The sequence below is a fragment of the Micromesistius poutassou genome (assembly GCF_964030765.1).
Source record: "Micromesistius poutassou genome assembly, chromosome: 8".
Lineage (NCBI taxonomy): Eukaryota > Metazoa > Chordata > Actinopteri > Gadiformes > Gadidae > Micromesistius > Micromesistius poutassou.
The window spans coordinates 10962603-10989443 of record NC_140278.1 but is presented as its reverse complement, the minus strand read 5'-3'; the positions used below and the strand labels follow the sequence as shown (position 1 = coordinate 10989443).

The following is a 26841-nucleotide window of genomic DNA, read 5'->3' as shown; positions in this document are numbered from 1 at the left end:
CTGTGTCAAGAGTGAAATTATGAGACAATTGCTCCACAATTTCATAAACAAAAGAAATGGAAGTACCAGATGACCCTTCATGGGTGAGAGAGAACTGTAGTTGTTGGACGTTTGGATCAACAGTAATTCCCCATCTCAGTAATTCACTGTGCTATGCTTGTAGCATGGCAAACCAGAGCTGTCTTCAACCGGAATAATGTTTCTTTCTATTCCTCTGCCATTAGAAATGTTCCAAGATCATTGAAAAGACACTTTCACATTTCTGGAGGCATTTTCTAAGAAGCACGAACCAAAATGAGAGCGGGGGGGGGGGGTTCCATCATTGTTAGTAGTCCATCCAACTAAGTGTCCTTGTGGTAACATGTACAACGGGATATCCTTCTTGGATGCGAGGCCGCCTCCCTGCCAGGGCCTCTCCTATGCAACTTAGTAGGACTGGTTGTCACTGTTAGTCTGAACCAGAGGATGCAACAGTACCAAGAACAGACCTGGAAAGACAATGAACTACTGGAGGCTTTTCTGGATGCAATTTGTTAATAAGAGATCTATACTTGACAGGAAAAAAGAAAATGTTTTATTCAGATAAAAATGTTTAATTTACAGACAGTTAGACGACCTCAGAGTACCGGTGGTGCCTCAAGATTGTTATTTTTTCTCTTTTTTATAAATACCATTTACAGCCTATATTATCCATCTATTTCACATGTGTAGAACATAGTGTGTCCACACCTGGACACCAGAACATTAACTAATCAAATAACCTATACTACATTGTGGGTTCAGAAGTTCAGAAGTTCAGAAGCACAGCAGTACTTGGGAGAGGACAAAGAAAAACACACACACACAAAAAAAAAAAAAATCACATTGTTGTAAGTTGAGTTAATCGTACAAAACTAATTCAGAACACGTTTGGTCACTTTTTAGATATTAATCAAGCGTGGCCGAACACGCCCTCGACACTGAATCAACGTCCTCTAATTGGCATCGTTATCAAGGACAGCAACCTGAGCTGAAGTACCGACTTCAGGCCAGTACCGAGAGCTGGCTGCGGTCGCGATGTGATGCAAGGCGACCCATTGTTGCTCAGTGTGTCTGCGTGGTGTGCGGGTGTGTGTGTGTTTGTGTTAACGTGTCTGTGTGGAATAGGGGTGGTGGGTGGGTGGGCAGGAGTGACGTGAACGAGGGGTGTCTTAAGACATGGTGATCTGCATGGACTCCAGCATCTCCTCCACAGCTTTCACGGAACATTTGTTCTCCTTGGTGCCGCGGCCGGCCAGCTGTAAGACAGGATGAGAAGGGTGTGGGGAGGGGAGGGGGGTGGATAGGGCAGTGGTGGTAGGGAAAGGAAAAGAGAAACATCAGTTCATTTTGTCTCTCAGCCAAGTGTGTGTGTGGGGGGGGGGCGCACACACACACACACACACACACACACACACACACACACACACACACACACACACACACACACACACACACACACACACACACACACACACACACACACACACACACACACACACAGATAACCTCATTCACCCAAACCACGCTTGACTAAAAAGCCAAAGCAGAAAACATCTCTTCCAATTCAGACACTGTACCGCTAGAAGCAGCAGCAGGGCCAGCGCTAAGAGCCAAGCACGCTGGAGACACACAGACCCAGCAGTGTTCAAGACGTGGACTCAGGACGGCTGCACAGAACAGGCAACGCAGAGTTGCCTCTGCACTCCTGAGCTCTTTCCTTAACGGTTACATAAGCGCCATTTTTGATATTAAGAGAAGTGTGTGTGTGTGTGTGTCTCTGCGCACGTGCATGTGTGCATGCGCGTGTGTGTTTGCGTATCTGGATGTCTACCTGAACGAAGTTCACGCTGGGCGTCTTGTAAGGTGGAAAGCAGAGTTTATCGCACTGTGCTATACGTTCTATATTTTCATTGCACAATGTGATCATGAGTAATTTAGGACGCGTCTTGCAGGTTGGGGTCGGGGCATAAAGATGCCTGCAGGGACGCTGAATATGAACCCAGGGCCTACGGAGTCTAGTACCGTAGCCACTAGTGGGGTGGAGTCCAGATTCAGTTCTGCATGATCGGATGTATCCGACACTAGAACATATGTGGATTTCGATAGATTAAATCTACACCAAGGCGCTAGCCAGCGGATATCAAGGCGATGTTGGCGATGAATAACAACAAAACAATGAGAGTGGAGCAGTAGAAAAACACAATATTTGGTAGTCTGTCTGCTTGCCTTCTGCTCCCCGTTGTTCAAGGACCCATTCCTCTATTGTATTATTAACCAAAAATTTCTAAGGAAAAACAAATGTCAAAATGGTTACCAAAAAATAACCTCTGGAATTTCTGTCGCATCCAATATATTTTTCCAAAGGGAAAGCCCTATTGTGGTTTTAACTATTTGAAATCTGAAATCCTGCACTCACTAAAGAATTGGTGTTCAAACAGCCAATCAGGCCACACATATTAAGCCAAGTCCTTTGATCCAGGGAGAAAGGGGTGTTTGTGTATGTGCACAGACAAGCAACATCTGCTGCCGTGGACCAAGTGTGGACCCAGCGACAGAGTGGACACTGGGGGAGAGATGTGGGACAGTGCTCTACGAGCTGGGTGCAGGCAGTATCATTATGCATGGCTCTGGAGCACCACATACTGCAACACACACACACACACAACCAAAACCATATTTGCCATCCTTCCAGAACAGCAGATTTACAGTACATTTTTCTGGTTTTTGGACACCACAAAAAAAGAAGGCTAAATTCTAAGCTTTATGGTAAATAAGTAATTATCAAGATGAAGTAATTATCAAGATCAGCATGCATACAGGTTCATACAAAGCTTTCTACTTCCCCCCCTTCCCTTTACATTTTTTAGGTTGCCAAACTGAAACGTTGCACACAAAAAATGAAACTCTAGGCCAAGGTGTACTGGGCTATGTAATTTCAAAGTGTGAGTCATCCATACCGATATTCGTGGCATTTTGGATCGTGTGTGTGTGTGTGTGTGTGTGTGTGTGTGTGTGTGTGTGTGTGTGTGTGTGTGTGTGGGGAGGGGGGGGGGGGACGGGGACGGTGCGGTCACAGCCATCAGTTTGTTCCAACGTGGTGCTAATGCTCCACTACCTCGGGCCCGGTAGTCAATTATCTCCTCGGCCTGAGGTGAGACCGCCACATTAAGTCCTGCACCGCTCATGGGAGCGACCCAGACAGCGCACACGTCTATTTAGAGAGCTCTGATGATAACACCACGATGATAGTGGGGGTGGAGGAGGTGGTGGCGAGGAGGAGGGGGGGTGGGGGGTATGGTCCGCGACGGAGGAGCTAATGGGGAGATCTGGTCGGCGAGCAGGGGCAGTGGGGCAGTACCGCGCCACAACCCCCTCCTCTCTCTGGCTCTCTCTCTCTGGCTCTCTCTCTCTCCCTCTCTGGCTCTCCCTCTCTCTCTGGCTCTCTCTCTCTCTCTCTCTCCCTCTCTGGCTCTCCCTCTCTCTCTGGCTATCGGACACACCTTCTCGAGCCCAACCACACATCTTTAATCTGTATTATTTTTACCCATCAACGAGCCTCGTCAGATTCATCATATTTCTTTATTACATTTTTATATAAAATTACATTTTTATTATTTGTTTTTGTTGGAGCCTTCCTCAGCTATGACCTCCATGTGATGTCTTTCGTCCCGGCCCAACTCTTTCTCTCGCAGAGAAATTACCAGCAACCGGTACAGCACAAAGTCATAAAAGTGGACGACTGACACATGCAACCTTTTAAAAAGGGGCCCATCAATCAGCCAGCACTGGCCCAACAGCAGCCAGCCGGGCTGGGGAACCGGGGCCCACCGAAGGGGGACCTGGGCACACAGGTTGGCCTGCCCTTTATCTAAGGGAGGTGTGGGCTGGGTGGAGATGGAGACTGCCTTTACACCTTGTCATCTCTCCATCCCTCCATCTAAATACCCCCACAGCAATCAGGCACACCTGCATGCGCACATTGGCACCACCACAAACTCAGTGGGTTAGTATAGATCCCTGGTGGATGGAAGTGGGTGTCATCATTGATATGGGAGCAGATCCTCCCCTTACACTAAAGATTTACTGCAGGACAACAGCTCCATGACCAAGAGGCTGTGTGGCTTGTTGAAGACAAGTCAACAAGCATCTAAAGTCACATATCTACAGGATCCTTTACACTCCTCTCAAAACTGTGTGTGTGCGTGTGTGTGTGCGTGTGCTTGTGTGCGTGTGTGTTGTGGCGGAGAGCCGCCTGTTATCTCCCCAGGAGGCGGAGGGGAGCGCTGAGCGTGGTGACATATGGACTCTGCTGTCACAGTGGGGAGCCACTCGCTGTATGGGAGCCCAGAGTTTAAACTGTCGGAGCGCATCTCCGCGACACGGATTTCTGTTCAGTGTTTATTAATACATACGCTGCCGTGGCAACAGAGACTTCAGTGATACCATCTGAGCCCGTGTACTGACTCCCAAACCCCCACCCCCGCCGCGCGTGCTCCCCACATTATGCCGTCTGATTTTACAAAAGCTGTCTTCAGATTAGCGTGATTCATTTGTGGCGTGGAGCCTCTCATGCAGCTGCTCCCAGTGTGCTCGGAGGGCCATCGGATCACGCAGGCTAAGCTGTCAGTCTCCTCAGCGTGCAGGGAGGAGATAAACCGGGCCGTGTGGTGCTGCTGGTGGTGGTGGTGCTGGTGCTGGTTGGCGCAAACCTAAGTCTTAAGAGTCCCGGTTCTTTCCAAGACTTTCGGGGGGAAATGTATGTGGAGCTGAATTATTTTTTATAAAATCATATTTACACGCAATGAGAGGCTAATGGAACAAGCTTGGCCGTGTAGAGAGCGAGCAGAAGGACGATAACAGAATTGACCATGCGTCTGTGCTTCAAACATGCAACACCACAGAGTAGCAAATACAGAGGGACTCGGGAGACTTGGAACAGCCAAAGGGTTATGGGGTGCAGAGACAGGAGGATGACAGGGGTCGTAAAGCAGGAACCGGGTGCTCCCTCGCATCAAGTGTGATGGACGAGAGTTGGCCCCCCTCGACTCACCTTATAGGCTCGGTTAATTTGATTGGCGGCCCAGGCGGCGTACTTGATGTTGTCCTTTTTCACCTTGGCACCGACTTTGGGGCTGGCAGCGATGTGGCTCGCCGACTGGAAGGGAAGGAGGGGCAGGGGGGAGGGGGGGGGGGGGGGGACATAAAAGAGGAGTCAAGTGGGACGGTTATAAAACGAAGATGTTCTCTCAGGATCAAAGTGAGAGGGGGGAAATGGAGATAAATGGGCATGGCCGGGGGCCCCGTGTACCACCTCACCAGTCACCGTGGCACAATGTCAGGAAAAAGCGAAGCCCTACAACACGCGAGCAGAAAGCAGAAAATAGTGTTGACAAGGAGGGGGAAAAAGTGAGCGTTACAATGGCCCTGTATGTAAAAACCTCCAGCCCCTCTTTTCTGGTTCCAGCGTCGCCTGATGTGTTGTGTCACTGAAAGGAACCCCTAATTGTTCTGACACTTTGGACTCCTGGCGATGAAAAGGGCCTAGCATGTCTTCGCAAAAATATGAAAAAAAAAAATATATATATAAAAAGCCAGAGGAGGAGGAGGAGGGGGCAGGCCGGCTTGCGGCGGGAAGAGCGGCGTGTGAATCATGCTCTCTGGCTGGCCTGCGCGCTCCCCTCGAGAACCACAAATCCCATGTCTTTCCCATGTTGCTGCCATCCTCCCCGCAGCCAAAACCATAGAGGGCTTAGCGGGCCCACGCTTCAAAGACCTCCCTCGCAACGTGCTGAAAACTTAACTCGACATAAATCGACCTGGTACTGCCTTCCGTCCCAGCTTTTGTTTTTTCCCTTTCTATTAACGTTGCAGTAAAACAACATGCGCCATGCCCGGGGAGAGACGGGCTATCCCTCCGATGGCGACCGTGGTCGGTGACGACACAGGGAAATCCCCGGGAATGTGGGTGACCAGGCCCCGCCCAGGTGTGTTGTCATACACAGAGTCAAGTCAACCGCCCGGTAGCCCTGCCCTTCTCCCGTATTGTGACAACGATAAATGGGGGCCGTTATGTTATATATATTCTTCTCAGCGGGGCGGTGGGGAAACGCCGGCTGTCCCTCCGCTGAACTCCTGAGCACCTGTCAGGGGCTGCGGCGCGCCGCGGAGGCTAACGGCCAGCGAAGCGCAATCAAGACGGAACGAACGTTCGGCGGCCAGAGACTCAACTCGTACCTGAACCCCTCCGCTAAAGACCAGATGTGTCGGCAGAGGACTTGTCAGGGCGGCGGGGGTGGGGTGGGGGAGTTTGGGTTAGCGCGGAGGCCTACTCTGTCTCCGGACGAGCGTGATTGTGAACAGGACCACAGTATGTTTCTGCTTTGCCTCGCCGTGGTCCTCCTGCACACGCTGCCTACACCTATAAGCATCATAAGTGCTTTCAGAAGGGCCCGTGTTATGGGCCTGTCTTGGCGTGAGGTGTTTGGACGAGCTGAAGGATCCCAGGACCCGCAGAGAGGAAACACTGTGGGTCTGTGTGTGTGTCGGGGCGCTGCTGCTGCCCACCCCGGTCCACATAAAACCAACACACCCACACACGCAAACCCACCCACCCACACACACCCACACACACAAAGGAACATCGCCTCCCCCCCACACACACACACACACTCCATTTGTGTTTTTATGTCAGGGCTCACTTACACATGATGTATTGGTGCTAATGGACAACATCCTGTTTAAACAAATATACAGATGAAAGGACCATTTACGCAGACAAATTCCCCCCCCCCCCAAAAAAAGGCATCTGGCTGCTTAATTTGCCAATGTCAGAACACTAGCAGTAGTGGAACTCCTTTCCCTCATTAACTTGCTACCCCCCTCCCATTCATTTATATGGATCTTATTACTAAAATAGACGAATATACAAGGGTAGACTTCAAGTTTAGCCTGAGTCAGCAGTAGGTTGACCTGTCTGAGAGACATTTCTACGCCCCCCGTCACCACACTAACACACAGACAAACAGACACACACCATCCCACCCACCTCAGGAGCCTTGACAAACCACAGTCAGAAGGAGGGTTCTCCAGCTGCAGCACCACATTTTTTGAAACTTTGATTTGCATTTTTCTCATTTCTTTGCTCTCGCTTCTCTTTGCCCTCAAAATCGCCCACGCGAGGAACGGCTACTCACCATGTAGAGTCCGAACAACGCCCTCATGTTTCTGTTGTTCAGCCTCAGTGCCTGGGCAAAATACTTCCTAGACAGCTCCAGGTTGTCCAGACCCCCCTGGGTGTACTTCACCTGTGTGAGAAGGCGTTAAAGGGCTGCAATGAGACTTGAGGGGAAGCTAACAAAATGACAGCATGACGTCTGAATGTGTTTAAAAAAAAAAAAAAAAAAAAAAAAGCACATTAAAAAGAAAACACATAAACGTCGTCCCGGGGACGTTTAAATGAGGCGAAGGCGGCCGGGCCGCTGTTGGGGGTCACGGAGGAAAGAGCGATCCGACCGAAAGGGCCTCGTTCACATTTCACAGTTACCCCTCAGCCGTTAGTGTCGTGGCTAATGAGTCAACGTCTTGGTTCGCCTGGGAAACTCGGCCGTAATAATTAATGGAGGGTACTCCAGCGGTGAGGCCGATGGCTCGGTCGAACCAAAACAAAATAGCTGTGCTTCAACTCTCGATGACGAACACTAGCGTCGACCCGCCACATTCCCTCGTAAATGATGACATCATTGCTTTCAGTGTAAAAATAAACGTCCCGTGGCGCTCGCGTATAACGGTGAGTTGCCGTGACGCCGGAGACGACGCAAAGCAGGGGTTAGCCTACCTGATGATGGACAGACAGACATGGTGGTGGGGGAAGAGTAAACCTACCTCAGCGTACTGCTCGCAGTACAAGTGATTGTGTGGATTGGTCATCATCAGCTCCTCCAGGCAGAACGCCGCCTTTCCGTAGCTATGGAGACGGCGGCGGGAAAAAAAAAAGGAAAGAAAAACAGGTGTCAGATTGATACAGCTGTGGATGCGTCATCTTTCGGCCGTCAACAGAGTGATGCTTCAGAGGTGGTTTTCAACCGTGAAGCGGGAGGTCTGGTCCCCCCCATAAATCCACAGGAATAAATGTGCAGGGAAAAAAAAAAGGCTGCATTAATGGCGGTTCGCCGCTCCGCGAGGGCCTTGGGCTTTGCACTACGACACTCTGGTGAGGTTTCCCTCCTCTGCCGGGATGTTAAATGTGTTAACAGGCCTACCGAAAGGCCGTCCTGAGCCAGACAGCTGGCGTAGGTCACCGCCGATCTAGTGAGCTTTTGGTTCTCCCTCTCCTTTTCCGGAGGGAGGCCGAAGAGGGGAACGTTATAGGCGAAAGGGAGGATGGGAGGGGGAGGGAGGAGGCGAGCAGGCAGTGAGGATCAATCTTGTCCGTCTGTGTGCATTTTCAGCCTTTAATGTGTAGTTAACTGTCCTCCTGAGGTCAGCGCTACAGCGAGGGGCTGGCACGTCGTCCCTGCCCGCCCGGATGAGATCACTCCTCCACAAACTTGCTGAGCTGTTGACCTCACGCTTAATCCAGCTGCCACTCCAAAGATCTGACGCACGGCCGCGCACGACCCCGTGCAAACGCGACCAAACAAATCAGAAGGAGAGGAGGGTATCCCATTTCACTGCATCTCATTTTTTTCATAGCATTTCACTTCATCCAATGCCTTGTCATGTGATTTTTTTTCTAAAAGTGGTTATGGCTGGCCAACTCTGTGTGATTCTGCACTTTATCAGGGTGGAGCGGGAGAGAGAAAAATAGTGCCTGCTTCACAACTACGGATCAGGATAGATAATTTATAGTAATTGCATTGGGAGCGAGAGAGGAAGATAAATGCTGTGACGCAAACAAGCCCAAGAGCTGCTGGCCAAGATATGAAGGACCAATCATAGCATGTAAAGAATGCTAAGTTCAAAACATTGGCGGCATTCAAGAAGAAAGAAGGTGGGAACAATGAGGGAAATCAGGAGGGGTCGTTCCTGGTGAGGAGGGGCCTTTGGAAGGATGGGGGCTGCTTACAATTACCACTTCCTCCACATAAAGACTTTCAGATGTGCCTGTGCCGTGGCCCCAGCCTACAACAGTGCCAGTTGCATCAGCCATTAGCCAGAGCCCTAACCTAGCCTACCCTTGTTCTGAGCCCTTGAAAACCCACTGTTTTCGTTCTACTCTCAAAGCCTTGTCTGGAGCTTTTTTATTTTTTAATGGTGCATGAGAAGGAAGAAATGGTCTGCACGTCTAACTGTGAGAATCCCCCCGATTCCTTGGTAAGTAGAAAGGGGTGGGCCTTTGCTAAACAACGACCAAACTGTCTGCAGGTCCAAAAAAAAAAAACTGATGGGCAAGGCATGCAGAGACAAAACTGTCTATTGAGCCTGCAAATTGCTTTATATATTTTTTCAAATAACTAGTCTCCGCGGCTAATTCTGCAAGACACATGCGGCAGAAACTCGCCAGTTGCGTGCAGCGATGGCAAAGAGACAGTCTAAACATCACTGGCATGTGGATTGTTTTGAGAGAGGCAGGCTTTGTGGCTATTAATTACGGTCTTAATGTGTTAGTGCTGACGCCTGGCGGGAACCCCAACAATGGCTGTCCAGAGACAGAGAGCGCTTTGTTTATCATCGAGCTCCCAGAGAGCCATGCGCATGCAAGAGTTTATTTCTCTTCCTCACTCCTCCATCAGCTCCGTGTTTTCCCTGGCGGGGTCAACAAAAAAAATGTCACCACCTTCTCCTGGGAATTAAACAGCAGCCACTCCCTCTCTTCAACTCCCGTCTCCTTCTCCCTCTCTCAAACACACACAAGCCTACTCGACCATTGTGGAAAAGAGGTGATAATACCATGCTGTCCGGAAGTGGAGGAGGGAAAAAAGGGAGTTTGTAACCCAAAATAAAGAAAACAATGAAAAGAAATTGACACGCCCGTAGATAAGGGCCCGTGGGAGTGAATGGTGTGATATTAGACATGTTGGGCTAAGCTGGGAGATAATCGCCTCACCCCTGGATTTCCTCTGGCTGCTACAGCAATAAAGCCCAGCGGACAAAAGCCTGAAACATCCAATAAGTAGCCTTCTCACCGCGCTGAACATTCCAGCCACCACCACCTCCACACCGGGGCAACCATAAAGCCAGCGTGAACACACATTCGCTCTCTCACACACACACGTCAAACGTGCACAATTTGACTGGGGATGATGCTTCACTGCCTTCTAAACCCCAGATAATTAAGGGGGTTGGGAGGGATTAAAGGTGACAATCCCTGAACGATTCACCCTGGCAACACAGATATCAGCAGGGGTGCGGAGATCTCCTCTGGATCCCGTATGCAGGGGAGAGGAGGGCTTAAGGGTCGAAATCCTATTACACGATGTGACAAAACACTGCAAGGGCTCCCATTCAGAGCCGTCGAACAGTTGGGCATCGACCGACTTGTCATTGTTGGGATTGTTCAGATCAAGCCATCAGGCCAGGTAGACTGACTGCCGATGAAGACATGCGCTTTTCAGCCTCAACAGACATCCAATAAACAAGAACTTGGCGTAACTCAGCTTGTCCGTTGTTATTGTGAATTCAAACACTACATGTGCAAAAAAAAAAAAGGGATGTTAAGGGAGAGTGTTCTAGGAAGGAGGGAGGCGTGTTACGTCCCATGGCAAATTTGTGATACTTTTTTAGTATCACAAATGAGTATGAGCGTTATAATGAGCAATGTTGTATATTAAAGGCGCCACACACCGTGGGATTATACTGAACTTCACCCTCACTCGGACACGGAGATCAGGATAAACCGCTGCTCAGACGGAGCGCCATACATCCACACACACAATGTAGCGTTATACTGAGAAGCCCAACTCGGAAGCGGTCATCAAGAGGCTGTCCAGAATGAGCTTCACATATTCGCACACTAAAGACTCTTTCAACTTGAGATTTGCTTTTCTGCTTGTTCTGCCTCAGACTGTGGCAGGACGTTCGTCCTGTTTCATGCTCCTCCATGTTTGTTTCTATATGTGTATTTTTTTATGTGGAAACGGTGCCTTACTCGTGTTCGTTGATGTAGAGTTCAGAGAGTTCATGCCACGCTTCCTGGTCCCCAACAAACCTGCAACACAACATAACAATGGATGATGCATTGACTCTTGAATGAACGTCTAAAACAATGTGATAAGGATTGATTAGTGTTGGACAGGGTTTTGGTTGGACCGAGTCGGCATGATCAAACAGAAAGGCAGTTTTTACGGTCACACTTACTGCTCCAGGTACTCATTGAGCTCACGGATGGCTTCGGCAGGCTTCCCTTGGGCCTTAAGGATGGAGATTTTGCGTTTTCTGGCCGCCTGGCGATGGGCACAAACACAACGCATTATAGAATCCCTGCATGGCTTTTTCCTGGGGGTGAGTGCAGGATCTACCACAGCGATGCCAAGGACATTTTTATAGTGTCTCATAATCTACCCAACATTAGATGGTAAAAACGGGTAGCATTTTATGAAAACACGGTGAAATAGTGATTTAGATTACACTTTGTGTGTGCGTGCATGCATGTGGGCATCTCTCTGTGCGAGAAGGGAGTGGGCCGTCACTGTTTATCGTCAGCGATGGCAAGTCAATTAATATAGTTGCTGGCAATTAAATATCAGCCCACACCAGCAAATCCTTCGGGATAGTTAATGGCCATGGCTGAAGGGTATGGGAACGGTAGCATAGATACGCAAACATACGACTCAATGCTTGGGAAGATAGAAGTAGGCTTAGCAGCAGAGTCGAAATGGGATTCATTTATGGGAAAAAAAATTACTTGATTCTATTCTGGACCCATTGCTTGCGTGCCCTGCATGCATTTGGAATTGCCTCTGCCCCAACTTCCATCTGACTCAAAATTGCTTTCCGTTTCGTTTGATGTTGCAAGTGACCTAAGGCGGATTAGATTCTCATCAATCTGATCGAGGATCTTGCGTATTACGGCTGCTCCAACAAACTTTTCCAGACACCCCCCCCATCCCCTTCCCCACAGTAGTGCCTGAAAAGCTAAAGATGCAGCTTCTCCATTAGCAGTGGACGGCCCCTGCCACAGCTCATTTTATTTATGGACTGGCACTTGATGGAGTGAGTCTCTCTCTCTCTCTCGCTCTCTCTCTCTCTCTCTCGCTCTCTCGCTCTCTCTCTCTCTCACACACACACACACGTAACCAAAGCCATGGAGGGCTACGTATGAGTCATGTCTAGGGGGCTGTAAATCTGGGACTCCTGACACCGAAGTCACAAGAAATCCGCTTTGATTCATCACAAGTGGAACAGGGACCTGCAGAGGGGCACCGGGACCTTTGCCTTCACTGAGCGCAGGTTGGGCTGGGCTTGCTACCCGCAGCTCTCCTATGGGAAAGGGCCACACAGAGCCTGTCGTAACAGGGCTAATAGGACTTCAATCATCAAGGATTAGGGTCTCTTCGTTAAAATGTTTAAAGAAATGTGCAAGGTTGTTAAGAAGATGAGAGGAGAGGAGTGGATACTAGAGGGTGGTCTGCAGTCAATTTAGAAGAGATAATTAGTTGAATATGCTGTGCGGTTAAAAAGCAATGGGGAACATTGAAAGGTCAAACAATTACTCACTCAACTCAAACATCAGAGTGTAAAACACATGACACATTTAGCGTGGGGTGCATTACATTCATAAGATTCAATGTTCAACTATGGTTTTCAGGCAAATTTTTGACTAAATTATAAGCATTTGGCCTCTTTCCCTGTCCATTACTGGAAAAGGCGCTGGAAAGCAGTCTAGGAGAACAGTCCTGTTGAATGTCGATTTTCACACTTGTGCACCCCTCCCACCGTCACTCCACCCGTTTCTCACCAGCACTGAGATTGGAAACCAAAGAAGACTTGGGGTTCAAAGAAACAACATATGGAAGTTGGTAGGCCAGAGAGTCGCACGGCACTTTATTAAACACGGAGCAGTTCCAAACCGCTCCTCTCTCGCGCCCTCCTCCTTTCTCCTAACTAATGATCCAGAAAAACCTGGCAATGGATCTCGCCCTACTGTTGTCAGGGACTTTATTATTTTAATTCTCCTTAAAAGAAAAAGGGTGGATATTTGCATCCCCATTGACTGTACGGCCTATAAGCCAAATGTTATCTATATAGTAACACGGCATCACAACATGACTGTCAGCCTACATGCTCTGTATAAAGTAACACATCCAAAAATGACTGTACGGCCTACAGGCCAAATGTTCTGTATAAAGTAACACAGCATCACAGCATGACTGCATGGCTGAGGTCTGCCGAGACACACAGTCTACTGGAGAAGTACAACTATTGGCCATATCGTCAATAATCTTCTACAACAACGGTGTTGAATTATTCTCAAAGAGAAGACCCGTTTCTTCCAAGACATTTGAGAGCACCTGACCCCTGCAAACACTGACTTGATTGGCACCAAATAATTCACATTATATAATCCTACAAATCAACCGCAGTGGGATATTTTCAGACCACAAATGTCTTGTTTGAGAAACACTGGCTTTGTACACAAACCAATTAGGTTGAAATGACAGGGTTAGAATTCAAATATGAACTCAATGATTTGAGTCAGTTGGATGTTTGGAAAAAGATATTGAAAATGCTCCACGGAACAAAAGCATAAGTAATGCAAGAAAGAAATGCATTTACTCGGAGACAGACGAGACATTCTCCAGATCATTGCTGTAGGTACTGGAACATAGCAAGGAATGGAAGGGCTACAAGTTTGAAACATTTTTTGGACACCGCCATGGCAAAGAATCCTTGAACAATTTTTGTTGATTCAACAATTTTGGTTAATGGGTACCACATCTATTCCACAGCCTGTAATTACAACAACTCAGTTTCCAATCTCTGCTGCTCATGCTGGGATGCCTCGCAAGTCTTCCTTGCGGTCGCCAATTTTCCGCCTTTACTCGGGCCGATCTCTAGCCCGGACTGAAGAACATGTTGGAGAACCCACCCGGAGATATCCCTCACTCGGGGACAGGTGATCAAGGATGACTTTGGGTTCAGTGCTCCAAAACTACACCCAGTGTGACTGTGGGAAAATGGTTGTGCAGGTTGGATTGAAAAGTAAAACGGTCCACTCCCTTTCCCGGGGTGTTCCACTGGGTAGTGTGGACTCCAACATCCTGGGCCTTCTTCAGATAGCAACAACAATTTCCATGGCAGCGGTGACCTTCATGTGACTAACCCTTTCCTGTAGATTAGGATACTTTAAAAGTCTATCAGCATCACTGTATTTGAATCCACAAGACCCTCAATCATTATCAACCTGCTGTTGCCAAGTTGTTATCCAAGTTGTTCCATGTTAGGAAAAGCATGCGTAAGGTGTGTAAATATGTGTAAAGTGATTAAAATATACATATAGTTAATATTGAATCCATGTAGCTCTCTAAAATCCTACGACTCGTTTACCTGTATCTTATAAAAGCTAAATGCTCAACAAAGTATACTTCTCTAAAGCTTGTAATTGAAAAATGACTACAGAGCTATAGCTCATGAAAGTAAATAAACCAGATTGGCAATAGGATTCATCAGCTCCAACAGCAACATCAGGGTAAAATAAACATACAGACAGTCATGGCCGAAGTAAAGGTGAGACTGACACAGAAGGGGCATTAGGGATATGGCAGCTGTTGTAAGCCACAAGGAGAGATTATGAAAATGAGGGGGGTATTCTCTTTACGCCATAGCACAGGGGAGGAGGGGGGAGTGCATCGGAGCAAGGTGAGGTTTATTGACTTTGTAAGCAAGACTTCCATTTGTTTAAAACAGATAGTCAATGAACTGGGGAATCTTCACATGGCATCCAAAGAACAAATATCCAAGCACTTTACCCATAGAAAAAAAAAAAAAGAGACTCGATATTCCCAAAGCAAGTCCATGTGTTGGACAAGTACGATTATGTCTTAAAAAAAAAGCCAAATTAAATAATAATGTGGTTACTTTTGAGAGGCCCTATTAAAACATTCAATTAAATCAAAAACAACTTCTTAAGATCAAACAAGGCAACCACAGAGATGCCCAATCTTAAAGCGTACTCTTTTTACCAGCGCATGGAATCTGACTCTGGAAAGCAGGCAAAAGTAAAAGGTCTTGGCGTAATCCAAGACTCTGGTTTAAGTGAAGTCCTGTTCACCACGTTGACCTGGTCACTGTTATTGTACTATACAAAACTAGCCAAACTATGATAATACAACCAGATAGCCGAGGAGTGCATCCGTGATTTTATCTCAAGTATATTGGATTATTTTGTCCAATGTGATGGTCTTTTTAACCAGTCGGCTAAAAGAATCCCCACACAATTTGTTCGGACCTCTGCACCTCGCCTCTGGCAGAGGTTTAAGAGAGGGAGAACATATGACTCCTTTGTTGGCCTCAATGCATGCAAGATGGTCCCGTGGGATTTTTCTGTAATAAGAACTTTCTGTAATAAGAACCTAAAAACGTACATGTTTTCACAGGACTTTAACGAGAAGGACAGTGTTATTTTATCTCTGTTCGCTTCATTTTTTCCCTAAATTTCTTTAAGGTAGTATTATTTCATAAATCTTTCTTTACCTGATGCTAGATTATTCCTTTTATTGCCATTCACTCTTTAATGTGTTAGGAGCACCTGCATTCGTTGACTGATCTACTCCAATGGCACTTTACAGCAACGTTTATTGTTGATCATAACTTACTTTAAGAGATGCAGGTTAATAAAAACACAGAAAACCATGACAATACTTAAAAAATATGCTGTTAAGAGTTACAGGCTAATGATCCCGCTGCCATTCACCTGCGTAGAAAAGTTTTGGCCGGGGGACGGTAGACAAAATCGGGGGAGGTAGGGGCCAGGGGCATGGACCTGTTAATAAGGCTCCGACTAGTAAATCACAGTCTTCAAAAGGCAGGCCATTCTTTATTAAGACTGTTTAAGTTACACAGCCTCAGTCCGATGTTGACTCAGAAGGTGAATCACCCCCGTCACACCCCCTCCCCTCGGCCCTAAACACTTCTCAGGCATGCGGGTGAGAGAGCGAGCACCAGTGCAGTGGCAGAGGTCAAGGAGGGCCATGGGGAAGTTCAACTTCAGCCAACTCACGCCCTGAGGCCAAAAAAAGGAAAACTGGCTTTGGCAACCTCTAGGCCCGCCAAGGAAGGTCGGAAGGAACCACACAGGCAAACCAAATGAACTACTGAGCCATCTGTGAAGTGCACCATTTTCCAGCCCCGTTCTCACCGTGTTCGTGGGGTCGTCTTGCAGAATTGCCTCATAGTACTTGGTGGCCTCGTCGTACCTTGACAGAAGAAAAAAAAAAAATCAAAAGAAGGAAAGGTTTTACTTTTTTTTGTAATCAAGAGTTACCAGTCAGGGAAAGCGAGGTAGAATGGGAAATCAAAACAAGAGTTCAGGGCAATCGGGTTTCTCCGTACGGCACTGCATATTATCCCTGTGATTACGCTGAGGCCGGGCAGAGACCAGCAGCGTTCCAAAGAGAGAAATAAACACTCATTAAACTTTAACTTGCTGCTGGAGCGGCAGGACCCAGTGAGGTGCTTATATCACCTCACCATGAGTCATGAAATCAATATGAACAAAGCACACAGGCCCTGCAGATTGTATTCTCCTTTGATTGTGTCCACCTTGGGTTCACCTTTAAACAATTGAAATCTCTCTTGTTTTACATCAGTCCAGTGGGTGGGGGTTGTTTGGGTGTCTGCGCTTCGACTCCAAGGAAAACCCCACTTCCTTTACACATATGATCCTTATAAGCAACTGGAATCTAACATTTTGTCCCAAAGCATCAGTGCGGGACCACATGGATGTGTATAATGATTTAGGCTGGAATTATGAGCTGTAAACATCCAATCACATGGTACAAGAATCTGGGCGGTGCAGTCGATGTGCACTTGACTTGTCTTTTCTGATTAGGAACTGAGGGATAACTTAAAAAACAACTTCTTATTTTTCTTATTGGGGCAATCAGCAGCACTGATACTTTTAGGAGTCTAGGCTGGGTTTCTAGGATCAAAACTGGCCCCACCCACAACCTTCAAAAGACAGAAGCTACTCTGGTTCCTATTAGTGGCGAACAGGCTCTACATCCAGTGCTGCCCTGAACCCTCACAATCACTTTATTACTCAGACACACTCTGGGAGATTTCAGATGGCACCAGGCAACCACTCCTGAGCCACTTCGATTTGCTTTATTTACTTAAGGACTCTGTGTGTGTGTGTGTGTGTGTGTGTGTGTGTGTGTGTGTGTGTGTGTGTGTGTGTGTGTGTGTGTGTGTGTGTGTGTGTGTGTGTGTGTGTCAGCAGGCCACGAGGAATAAGCCGGGATGTTTGAAGCAGTGTCATTCACGTTGAACTCCACGCCTGCTGACAATTAGATTCCAGCATGGCGTTTATTTTATTTGACAACGGCAAAGCGCCCGCTCATATTTATCACACAGAGTCTGACATTACCGATAAACCAGCAACCGCGATCCACACTGGGAATGTGTGAGAGGCGGTCAACAGCTTGAATTGGCCTTACCTCAGCTCGGTCATGACCAAAATATCTCTGTTTATCTTCCTCGCTCATACACTACGCTTTCCTTTTTTATGAATCGAAGATTTAAAAATAAAACGGTTAAGTAAGGGAGGGGGGGGGAAAAGGTCTGATTGCGGTGACATACCCAAATCTAAGCAGGCTAAAAGGACGCGCTCACAGCACCGACCAAAATATAAATACGATTTAAAAAAACACAAAGTGTAAGGAAGAGGGAGAGGGAAAGATAGGGAAAAAAAACAACAGAGTGAGAGAGCAATAGAGAGAGGTTAAGAAATAAAAGAGCAAGCAAAGATTGAGGGACCCCCAGAATAACAGTGGGGTCTGACCACTTCCTTCCCGGGAATCCCTCACTAAGGCTAAAAGGCCACAGGACTACCCAGGACTCAACCCTTGCTTGGTCCTGAACCCTTTTTTTTCCCTCCAAAGCAATTGCGGGTGATCCAAATCATAACACACCCTACCACATTCTCTCTCTCTCTCTCTCTCTCTCTCTCTCTCTCTCTCTCTCTCTCTCTCTCTCTCTCTCTCTCTCTCTCTCTCTCTCTCTCTCTCTCTCTCTCTCTCTCTCTCTCTCTCTCTCTCTCTCTCTCTCTCTCTCTCTCTCTCTCTCTCTCTCTCCCTCTCTCCCTCTCTCTCTCTCCCTCTCTCCCTCTCTCCCTCTCTCCCTCTCTCTCTCCCTCCCTCTCTCCCTCCCTCCCTCTCTCTCTCCCTCCCCCTCCCTCTCTCACACACAAACACACATTACGTTTTACCACTTAGCATCTGCTCACAGAGCCGTGTCCTCCAGCCTTCCCAAACTGTTATGCATACAATTCCGAGGGCGTGCTGCTGTGTCCCCACGCCATCTTTCCACATTTGGTTTGCTCTCGGCCTACGATGCTTACCTTTCCAAAGCTTCCAGCCGCATACCCGATAATCGCTTCACTCTGTGGCTATCTGGAAACTGCTTCCTCAGTTCCTGTAGACAGGTCTGCAAGGATGTGGGCACAGAACGGGCAATTATAGTTGGCTGCAGCTTACTTCATCCTCCACTAAATTTGCCCCCCCACTTAGCACAATGGTACTTGCCGGAACCATTGTCATGGCATAAAAAAAAAAACAGCGCAATGCGCTGGAGCGGCCCCCATGCATTACGTATCAGAAAACAGACACACAGGGTTTTTCACCTCCTCGTTCACATGCAGTGTGAGGAGAGGTTAACATCGCGGACAGAGACAGCAGTGGGCTAATGTACTGCTGGCATGCTACCCCGTGAGGGCCAGCTGGCTCTGCCGCTACGATAGAAAGTGGGAGGCAGCACTCTGCTCACCAGGTTTCTGGTTGTTTTCTTACAGAATCCCCATGTTTTGCACATATTCGTGAGAGAGGGGAGGCATGGTTATTGTCATGCACTGTCTTGGGCCGAGTGAAGTGTAAAGTCTACTCAAGGGATCGCCTTCTTCAGCCCCATCAGGCAGCTGACATCTGGTCCTCCTGTTTTCACTCTGGCAGCCAGACAGATGCGATGGAGAACTGATCTCAGAAAACCAATGCTGATTAAGTGAAACCGTTACCATAATTGTAGAGAAGAAGTGTATTGTTGAGAGAATTTCGAAGCCTTTTAAATTGTGTGGAGTTTATATCAAACAATAGTATGATTTGAGTCTAAAACGTAACGTATAATGTCCCTGATCCGGTGGATGACTGCTAGACGTACCATGGCCAAGTCGTCCCGACTGCAGTCCAGCGCTGCAATCATCACCTGCTCGTAAATAATCCAAACTAGACAGAGAAAATGCAAAGAGAAAATAGAAAACCATGGAGTTAGTGAAGGGTAAATGGACTGCATTTATAAAGCTGTGTTCTGGGAAGTGGATTTCATCATTGTCTGCTGCATTGACAGACACGCGGCGGTGTCAACAATACAATACCATAACCAACCTCGACAAGAGAGCTGACACTTGATCAAAGCATGAACGAAGAATTAAACTAGCAACCCTCCAACTGAAAGTCAATTTTCTCTATTCATCAATTTCATATTTTCTTCAAGGTAAAATAACCTGTATACATATCTTTCCATTCTAAATTTGTAGGGCTGTCAAGTTCTGGTCAGTTGGTAAATCCGTTGTTTGACATGCACTTGTTTGACCAAATTATCATTGGTCTGACAATCGCTGGTGTTACTTTCGGGAAAGAAGCACTTCTTCATCCATTACTTTGGGGGGCGGGAGGGAGACATGCAGAATGATGGTTTACATTTTTGGAATTGGGACTATGTTACAAAGAACAATTATGATCAATTATATTGAAGGCTCTGTTGTTTCTGTAATAATAATAATTAAAGCTGCAAGCAGCGTTTAAGGTGCCAAGCCTGAGCCGACCAATACGACCCTACCGACCAATAAACCATCAAACCTAACCCTAACCCTACCGACTAATAAACCATCAAACCTAACACTAACCCTACCGACCAATAAACCATTTTTTGCATTTCTGGACTGTTGCAATAGCGCCAACTTTAGGCTGATTTAGATACAATTTGGACAGTTTCATCTTGACCCATGTACCTTTGACTATCCCAAGTTTGATGATGATTGGGTTAAGTTAACCCTGCCTTTTGACGTTAAGTTAAATTTTGACGATTTTTTATGATTTTGAGCCTCTGGCGGCCATGTTGTTTTGCCGACTACATTTTACTTGAGCAGTTGGAACTTTGGGCCCCAACAGCCACTAAGTCAGTCCCGCTCAAATCAAACATTGGGTCTATGAACTGTGATGATTTTAGTGACAGGCCACGCCCATTTCGAAGCCACGCCCTATTTGAAAATATGTTCAGTTTATCTTGTTCAGAATTTGATTCTGAACAACTTTTGTATTGGGGTCAACATCATAGGAGTCCAACTTGATGTTGACATGAGCAATTAACTATTTTCACGGTTTAAACCACGCCCGTTTTAGAACTCAATGGCTCATGGGAGCTTTAAAATTGAATTTACAGACTAATCCTTTGGTCAGATTGAAGATAATGGTCCATAGATGATATGGGATCGTTAGGCATTTTTACTGTTAACAAAATTCAAAATGGCGGAAAATCGGACCACCCGGAAGTCATAGGTACTTGAGGCATATTTTTTCAGCATGTGTATATGCATGTGTGTGCAAAGTTTCATGAGTGTAGGTCAAACCGGTTGCGAGTTATGCTTGTGCAAAGTTAGCATTTTTGGGCAGTTGGTAAAGCGCCACCTTTGGGCCAATCAGTGTAATATTTGCTGTCTGCTAATCTTAAGGTCAACCTCTACAAGTGTGGTAAATTGCATAAAAAGCGTGCGAGCGGTTTAGGCTGGGTAAGCAAATGCGGCGGAATAAAAATAATAAAAACATTGAGAATTACAATAAGTTGCCTTCGCACACTTTGTGCTTGGCACCTAATAATAATAATAAAACTAACAATTACAATAGGTTGCCTCGCACTTTGTGCTTAGCACCTAATAATAATAATAATAATAATAGGGTTTTATAAAACAGGGAGGTCCATACAACCTGGTTTTTTAAATTTTAACGCCCCTATAAGGAAGCCTGCCAGTCCTAATTTACTGAACATTTACTCGGCTCCAAACTAATTGATACTAGGGATGCACCGATACCGATACAAGTATCGGGCTGATACTTCATTAAAATACTCATACTTGTTTTTTAATTGCCGATACCACGCACCAATACCACTATGTCAGTAATCTGAATCTGATCAAGACTATTTCCTGATTCCCGGGAAAGGTTATGATGGGAAATAAAATAAAATAAAAAGTTCAATGAGTGAGCGTCTATTGTTGACATACGGTAACGTTGATCGAGGCAAAACTCGAGCCCTGGGAAAGGAACGACACAAAAACGAAACAACGAAACAGCGAAACGCTGATCCGTGTCCCCCTCGGGAGCGGGTCCGTGGATTCCAGCCACGCCGGACACACACAACCACACACAGCCTAACTCTAGCCCTGGGAAAGGAGCGACACACACAGCAAAACGCTGATCCGTGTCCCCCTCGGGAGCGGGTCCGTGGACTCCACCCATGCCGGACACACACAGTCGCTGCGGTTTCTCACTGTCCATGGTTCTGAAGTCTGACACTGCTGTGTGCGCGCTGTCATGATACAGCGTGCACAGCATTGCATGAAATGTTATGCACATTTACCGTGCATAATGAACGCTGAGTTGGTAAATTTACAGATTGACTGGTAATTCTGCACAATGACCGTTTTCCCAAATAAACATTAACATACACAAAACAGTGGCAGAGGCGGCCAGAATAAAATCAGTTGGCACCGCGGCCTATACGTTTTTAAATAACTTACCCTTTGATGATCGCATTACTTGAAAACAAAGTCCATCCTCCTGTCCTTTTGGATGAAGTGGTTGATGGTGACTGATACTTTGCTTTTAATTTAATTTACTTTTGCTCCTTGGTTGATCCCGTCATCCTCAGGTATTGCGTATAGTTGGAGTTGCAATGCCTTTCAAAAGTTTTGGTTTTCTGAACCAATTTTAGCTCTGGTGTGGGTGTTCCTGTTCAGACTAACTCCAACTTTTTATTAAAAGTTAACCTAGAAAACGGCGTAGATAATAAATCAGAAACAATGTCCTCCTCACTAGCGGTTACGTTACTCATGGCGGCTGCCATCGTGAAGTAAACTTAGTTCTGCTCACTTTTTGTGATTTCTTTTTGTTGTTATTGGCTTCATCTGGTTATATTTATTTACATTTTGTCTAATGTGATGGCATTTTGTCTTTGAAGGCTTTTTTGTTTAAACCAGAAAGCTCTGTTTATTTTTGGCTTGGAATAGCCTTCTGTTCATTTTGTATAGCCTTACTAAAGGCTTGACATAATCTTCAGAGGAGAAAATAAAATCTGCCTTCAAATTAATTGCACTTCTTTCATAGAGACCAAATCTAGAAAATATCGGTATCGGTACTCGGTATCGGCAAGTACACAAATAAAAGTATCAGTATCTGTTTGTAAAAAAATGGTATTGGTGCATCCCTAATTGATACCAAAGAAGCCGTCGGTTTGGCAGCCTTTGGTTAAAAAAAGACAACAAAAAAGTATGCACAGTGTAAAGTAAATAAAAGAACGTAGGCAGATCATCTAAAGACATCTTTTTTGTTAAATGCTCGATAGGCTTTGAGTTTGTACATATCACCTTGAAATATTGGCAATCTTTTTTATGGGCGTTTTTTTAATCTATTTGGTAGAATTTCAGTCTGCCAATATTTTATTTGGTTGACTACAGCCATACTGATTTGGAAGCAAAAAAATCATTAATTTGATTAATGTGCTTGTATTGTATAATGTTTATCTTCAGTTCAATCCAATAAACATAACTTCATCAATGCTATTCATCATCCAATATATATATTGTACGTTTGTAGCAGACCTTGGTGGATTCCCTCATTAACCAGCCCCACGTCTCATGTTCCGCATGGTGGTTAGAAATAAAACGTTCACTCACTCAGTCGGCTAGTATAACAGCATTGACTAATGGCCCGACCACTAAAGCCAAATAATTGGATTAATAAGAAAAATCAGAAAAGCTCGTTTTGACAGTGAAGTCAGAAAATCTCTTGAATGGACGTGCGCTCTTATTAAAAAGCAAACCATGCGCCACCAGGGAAACCGATTAGGCCAGAAACACACGCATTGCTCAATATTTTATATTTTTTATTATTCCAACCCGTTTCAATTGCCATCTTGTTTCACAGCCAGTTGAAAAGCTGCTGAAAATAAAACCACTGCGTGTTAACTGTATATTTGTCTCTGTATGAGGACTTTATGAATCATAACAAGTGTGCGTGAGGCATTTTTACAGGGTAGTCGTTATAATGGAAATCTAGGCCCAGGTTTGATATGTTTACACAAGGAAACACTGACTACATGCCTGCAAGATAAATATGGAGGCCAAGATGTGTGGAGACATTTGAAAGACATTCATCATTATTTGTATAAATGAGATGCTTGGCATACCCTCATGCCACTCAGAACCAATGTATGCCAGAAGAAAGATATTTTGATAATGTCATTTTGTTTTGCATGCAAGTACAACAATAGCCGACTCACTGTAAGTTAATGCATCGTGTAGCATTGAAAAGCAATGAAACAATCTAGACTTGTATAAAGAAAGTATGATTTTAGTTATTTTAAGAATGTTTGCATTGGATTGTGTTTGAAAAGAATAACCCCGCCAGTAAGACTAGCTACCACAAAACAAAAAGCCAGTACAAACTCTTCTCTTGTAGAGCCGTCAGCATGTGTTATGCATATGCACAGATGAGCCCAGAGTAAATCATATTAGTCTTGATTGTTTTTCTATGATTTTAACTTCAGGTCATCTTGTGGTTATTTAATATCCACTGCGAGTATTACTTTCTCAATAAACCCCTATTGAATTATTCACTGCCTGAAAACGATTCAGTCTTTTTTATTACATTTGTAATGCACCCTAATTGTGGCTGACATATTTTAATATGTGTAAATGTGTAGTCAGTGGTACACATACTGTGTGGCCCGCATTAATGATTAATAATGAAAAGTATTGTACACGGAAGCAGCCATGTATTTAATCAAAATGGTATAGTTCTCTTTAGTTGGGCCAATGCATGCATCGTTTAAACTTTAGAAGGACTTACTGTCGTCTCCCAGTTTAGATCCGTGGTCGCTGATGAGCTCTTCACCAACATCCACGATTTGTTCACTATTTCGACAGTTATCTTCTCTCCATTTACGAAGCTTGTCTCTCATCTCTGTGAACGACAGGAAAGGGCTTCAGTCATTCTTCTAAATATTGTTGGATAGGATAATGTGTTTTTGACTTGCCATTTCTATCCAAAAAACTGTTAGCCTACATCTAATGGACACAAATGCATAATCCCACATGAATTGGAAACCATGCCAACTACAATTTACTATACATAGCATTACTTTTAGTTACTAAAGATTACAAAAAGTGTAAGTGAATTATCAAGAACCAAATACAAAATGTTATGAGTTATTATAGAATGATCAATGTTCTCATTAGATTCCTTATGCTTGTTATTGGTTTACATTCTGTTACGGCTGGTGTTTCTGCTACTTTTGTTATACAATTGGTACATCCTGTATGAGCATATAAAATAGGGTGTTTTTGGAAACCCTATCATATGAAGACATCTAACCTCGTTCCCAGCCGTTCTAATCTCAGTGGCAAACATTCAGCGGCGAGTCAAATGTGACTTTGGAGGTCACAATTGTTCTAAAAACTCCATATATTTGTTGTTTCTATTATTATTGTTATCAGTTATTCTTGTCATATTTTCGCTCAAGGGACTCTTAATTGGGGTACACAGCTCATTGGACATAAGTGACCGGAAATTGCGTGTCGGGGTAACGCTATATTTCAGGATCCTCTCATAATCTAGACATGACATTAATGGTCGATGTGGACTTGACAGTGTATGGTCACACGAAGCGACGTACAGCTCTCATGGAATTCATTCACTATCAATTGTATTTACTAAAGGGAGCAAATACGATTCAACGATTCCTGACTCGTTATAATACTTGTTCACCAAGCTTCTTACATGATGATGCGTTATAGTATCCATTCTCTCGGTGAGCTAACATGCTAACCCTCTGAAGCTAACCGACGCTCCATCCAACTATCGTGCTCACAACATCACGTTTTGTTGTATGTAACACAAACTATAAGATACTAAAGATTGCCGTGACACCCCGATCACGTATAGCACGATACATACAACATAATTACACTAACGAAGCTCGGATGAGATCAGCTGTTTAGCCTAGCACAACACTAGCGCTAGCTTGCAGGTCATATGAAGAAGCTGCGTTCTTCCTGTAGTTGTCATTTCCACACCAAACTAAGAGATTACTGCATGCTTTGACTACAAATTATGAATTTATTGACAGTCATGCATGTCTTGTATGAATAAAGCCAATGTATCCTGTTACCTTCCCAGCCCACATCGTAAAGCTCTGATACCGACGCCATCTTTCCGAGAACGACACATGCGCAAATGACGTCACCGAGATTCCGTGGTGGGTGTGGCCAGACTTTGGGTATGTGCACAAGACAAGAGCTCAACACAAAAATGCACCTGATATCACCTTGCGCTTGACATGACCAACTGGCTATGACAACAGGCTTAGCTGTGTTTGCGCGACATCTATATAGTTTGAATTAATTGATCTGTAAAATACATATAGTCAAGGTAAAATTTAACTTTATTGTACATTTCAAATTATGTGCCAGACATACAGAGGAATCGAAATTGCGCTTATCTCTGACCCACGGTGCAATAAGAACAAAATGATAATATTAGGTCAAAGATAAGTAATATTTACAATAAATACATTTTAAGTAGTGCAAAATGTAAGGCAAAACAAAAGGGTATATATAAAATAAAATAAAGTAAATAAATTTGAATGTGCAATAATGATCAACATTATTTACAATGTGTGCACATTTCACATCTTCATGGAGATCATCACATTGAATACTTTGAAATTGACTTTGTAACAGATAGATGTATGTCTTAGTTGATATTTGCTTTATATGATGACCATGTACTCCCATAGTATGTGCTAATACTTAGTGCATAGTCAAGCTTTGGTTCATGGTTCATCTGAGCATTTCTACTTACCCCTTCCCACCATCAGTTTTCCTGTGAGCATATGAAATGTGCTCTCCTAGCACATCTCCTGTTTCTTTTTCTGATTTCCCTCGGGAGGGCCCTGTGGACCTCATCATTCTTCTTCTTCTTTTGTTATGTCCTTGCCTCTCTAAACCAATACACACTTGTTGGGGAAGACTAAGCAGAGATTCACTTACACAAACATTGCCTTACCTGTGTCCTCTTACCCAAAAGGACTTTAAAACATGAATGTTTGTTGATGTTCCGTGGTTTTGAAAAAAGAGTGGGAGGTGGGGTAGCTCTCTGACAGACGTGGGTATTAAAAATAGCCTAGCATCTACAGGGAGCATGCACAAGTGCAGAAAAAAACAGCAAAATATCATCATTACTTTTGGAGGGATGCAAGAAATGAAACTGCATATACGTTTAAGTTACTCTTGAGTCAGTGATTTGTTGAAAGTCTGCAAATCGCTGTCAGTTGATATGATGTTGCTGGAACACCAAATACCAAAGCAGCCGAAAACAAGCAAAGAGTGGGGGAAGG

The 26841-nt window shown here is 45.2% G+C and overlaps 1 protein-coding gene across 1 annotated transcript; it reads right to left on the bottom strand.

The window, feature by feature from the left end:
- Window positions 1-551: 551 nt before the first annotated feature.
- emc2 (ER membrane protein complex subunit 2) lies at window positions 552-25664 on the bottom strand. The gene is made up of 11 exons (XM_084472220.1): window positions 25615-25664; window positions 24294-24407; window positions 19330-19394; window positions 18518-18603; window positions 16316-16373; window positions 11317-11402; window positions 11108-11167; window positions 7903-7984; window positions 7215-7325; window positions 5072-5176; window positions 552-1277 (listed from the first exon to the last, which is right to left on the bottom strand). Exons 1-11 carry the CDS (start codon window positions 25652-25654, stop codon window positions 1191-1193), a joined length of 894 nt encoding a protein of 297 aa, XP_084328346.1. The 5' UTR covers window positions 25655-25664; the 3' UTR covers window positions 552-1190.
- Window positions 25665-26841: the final 1177 nt, after the last annotated feature.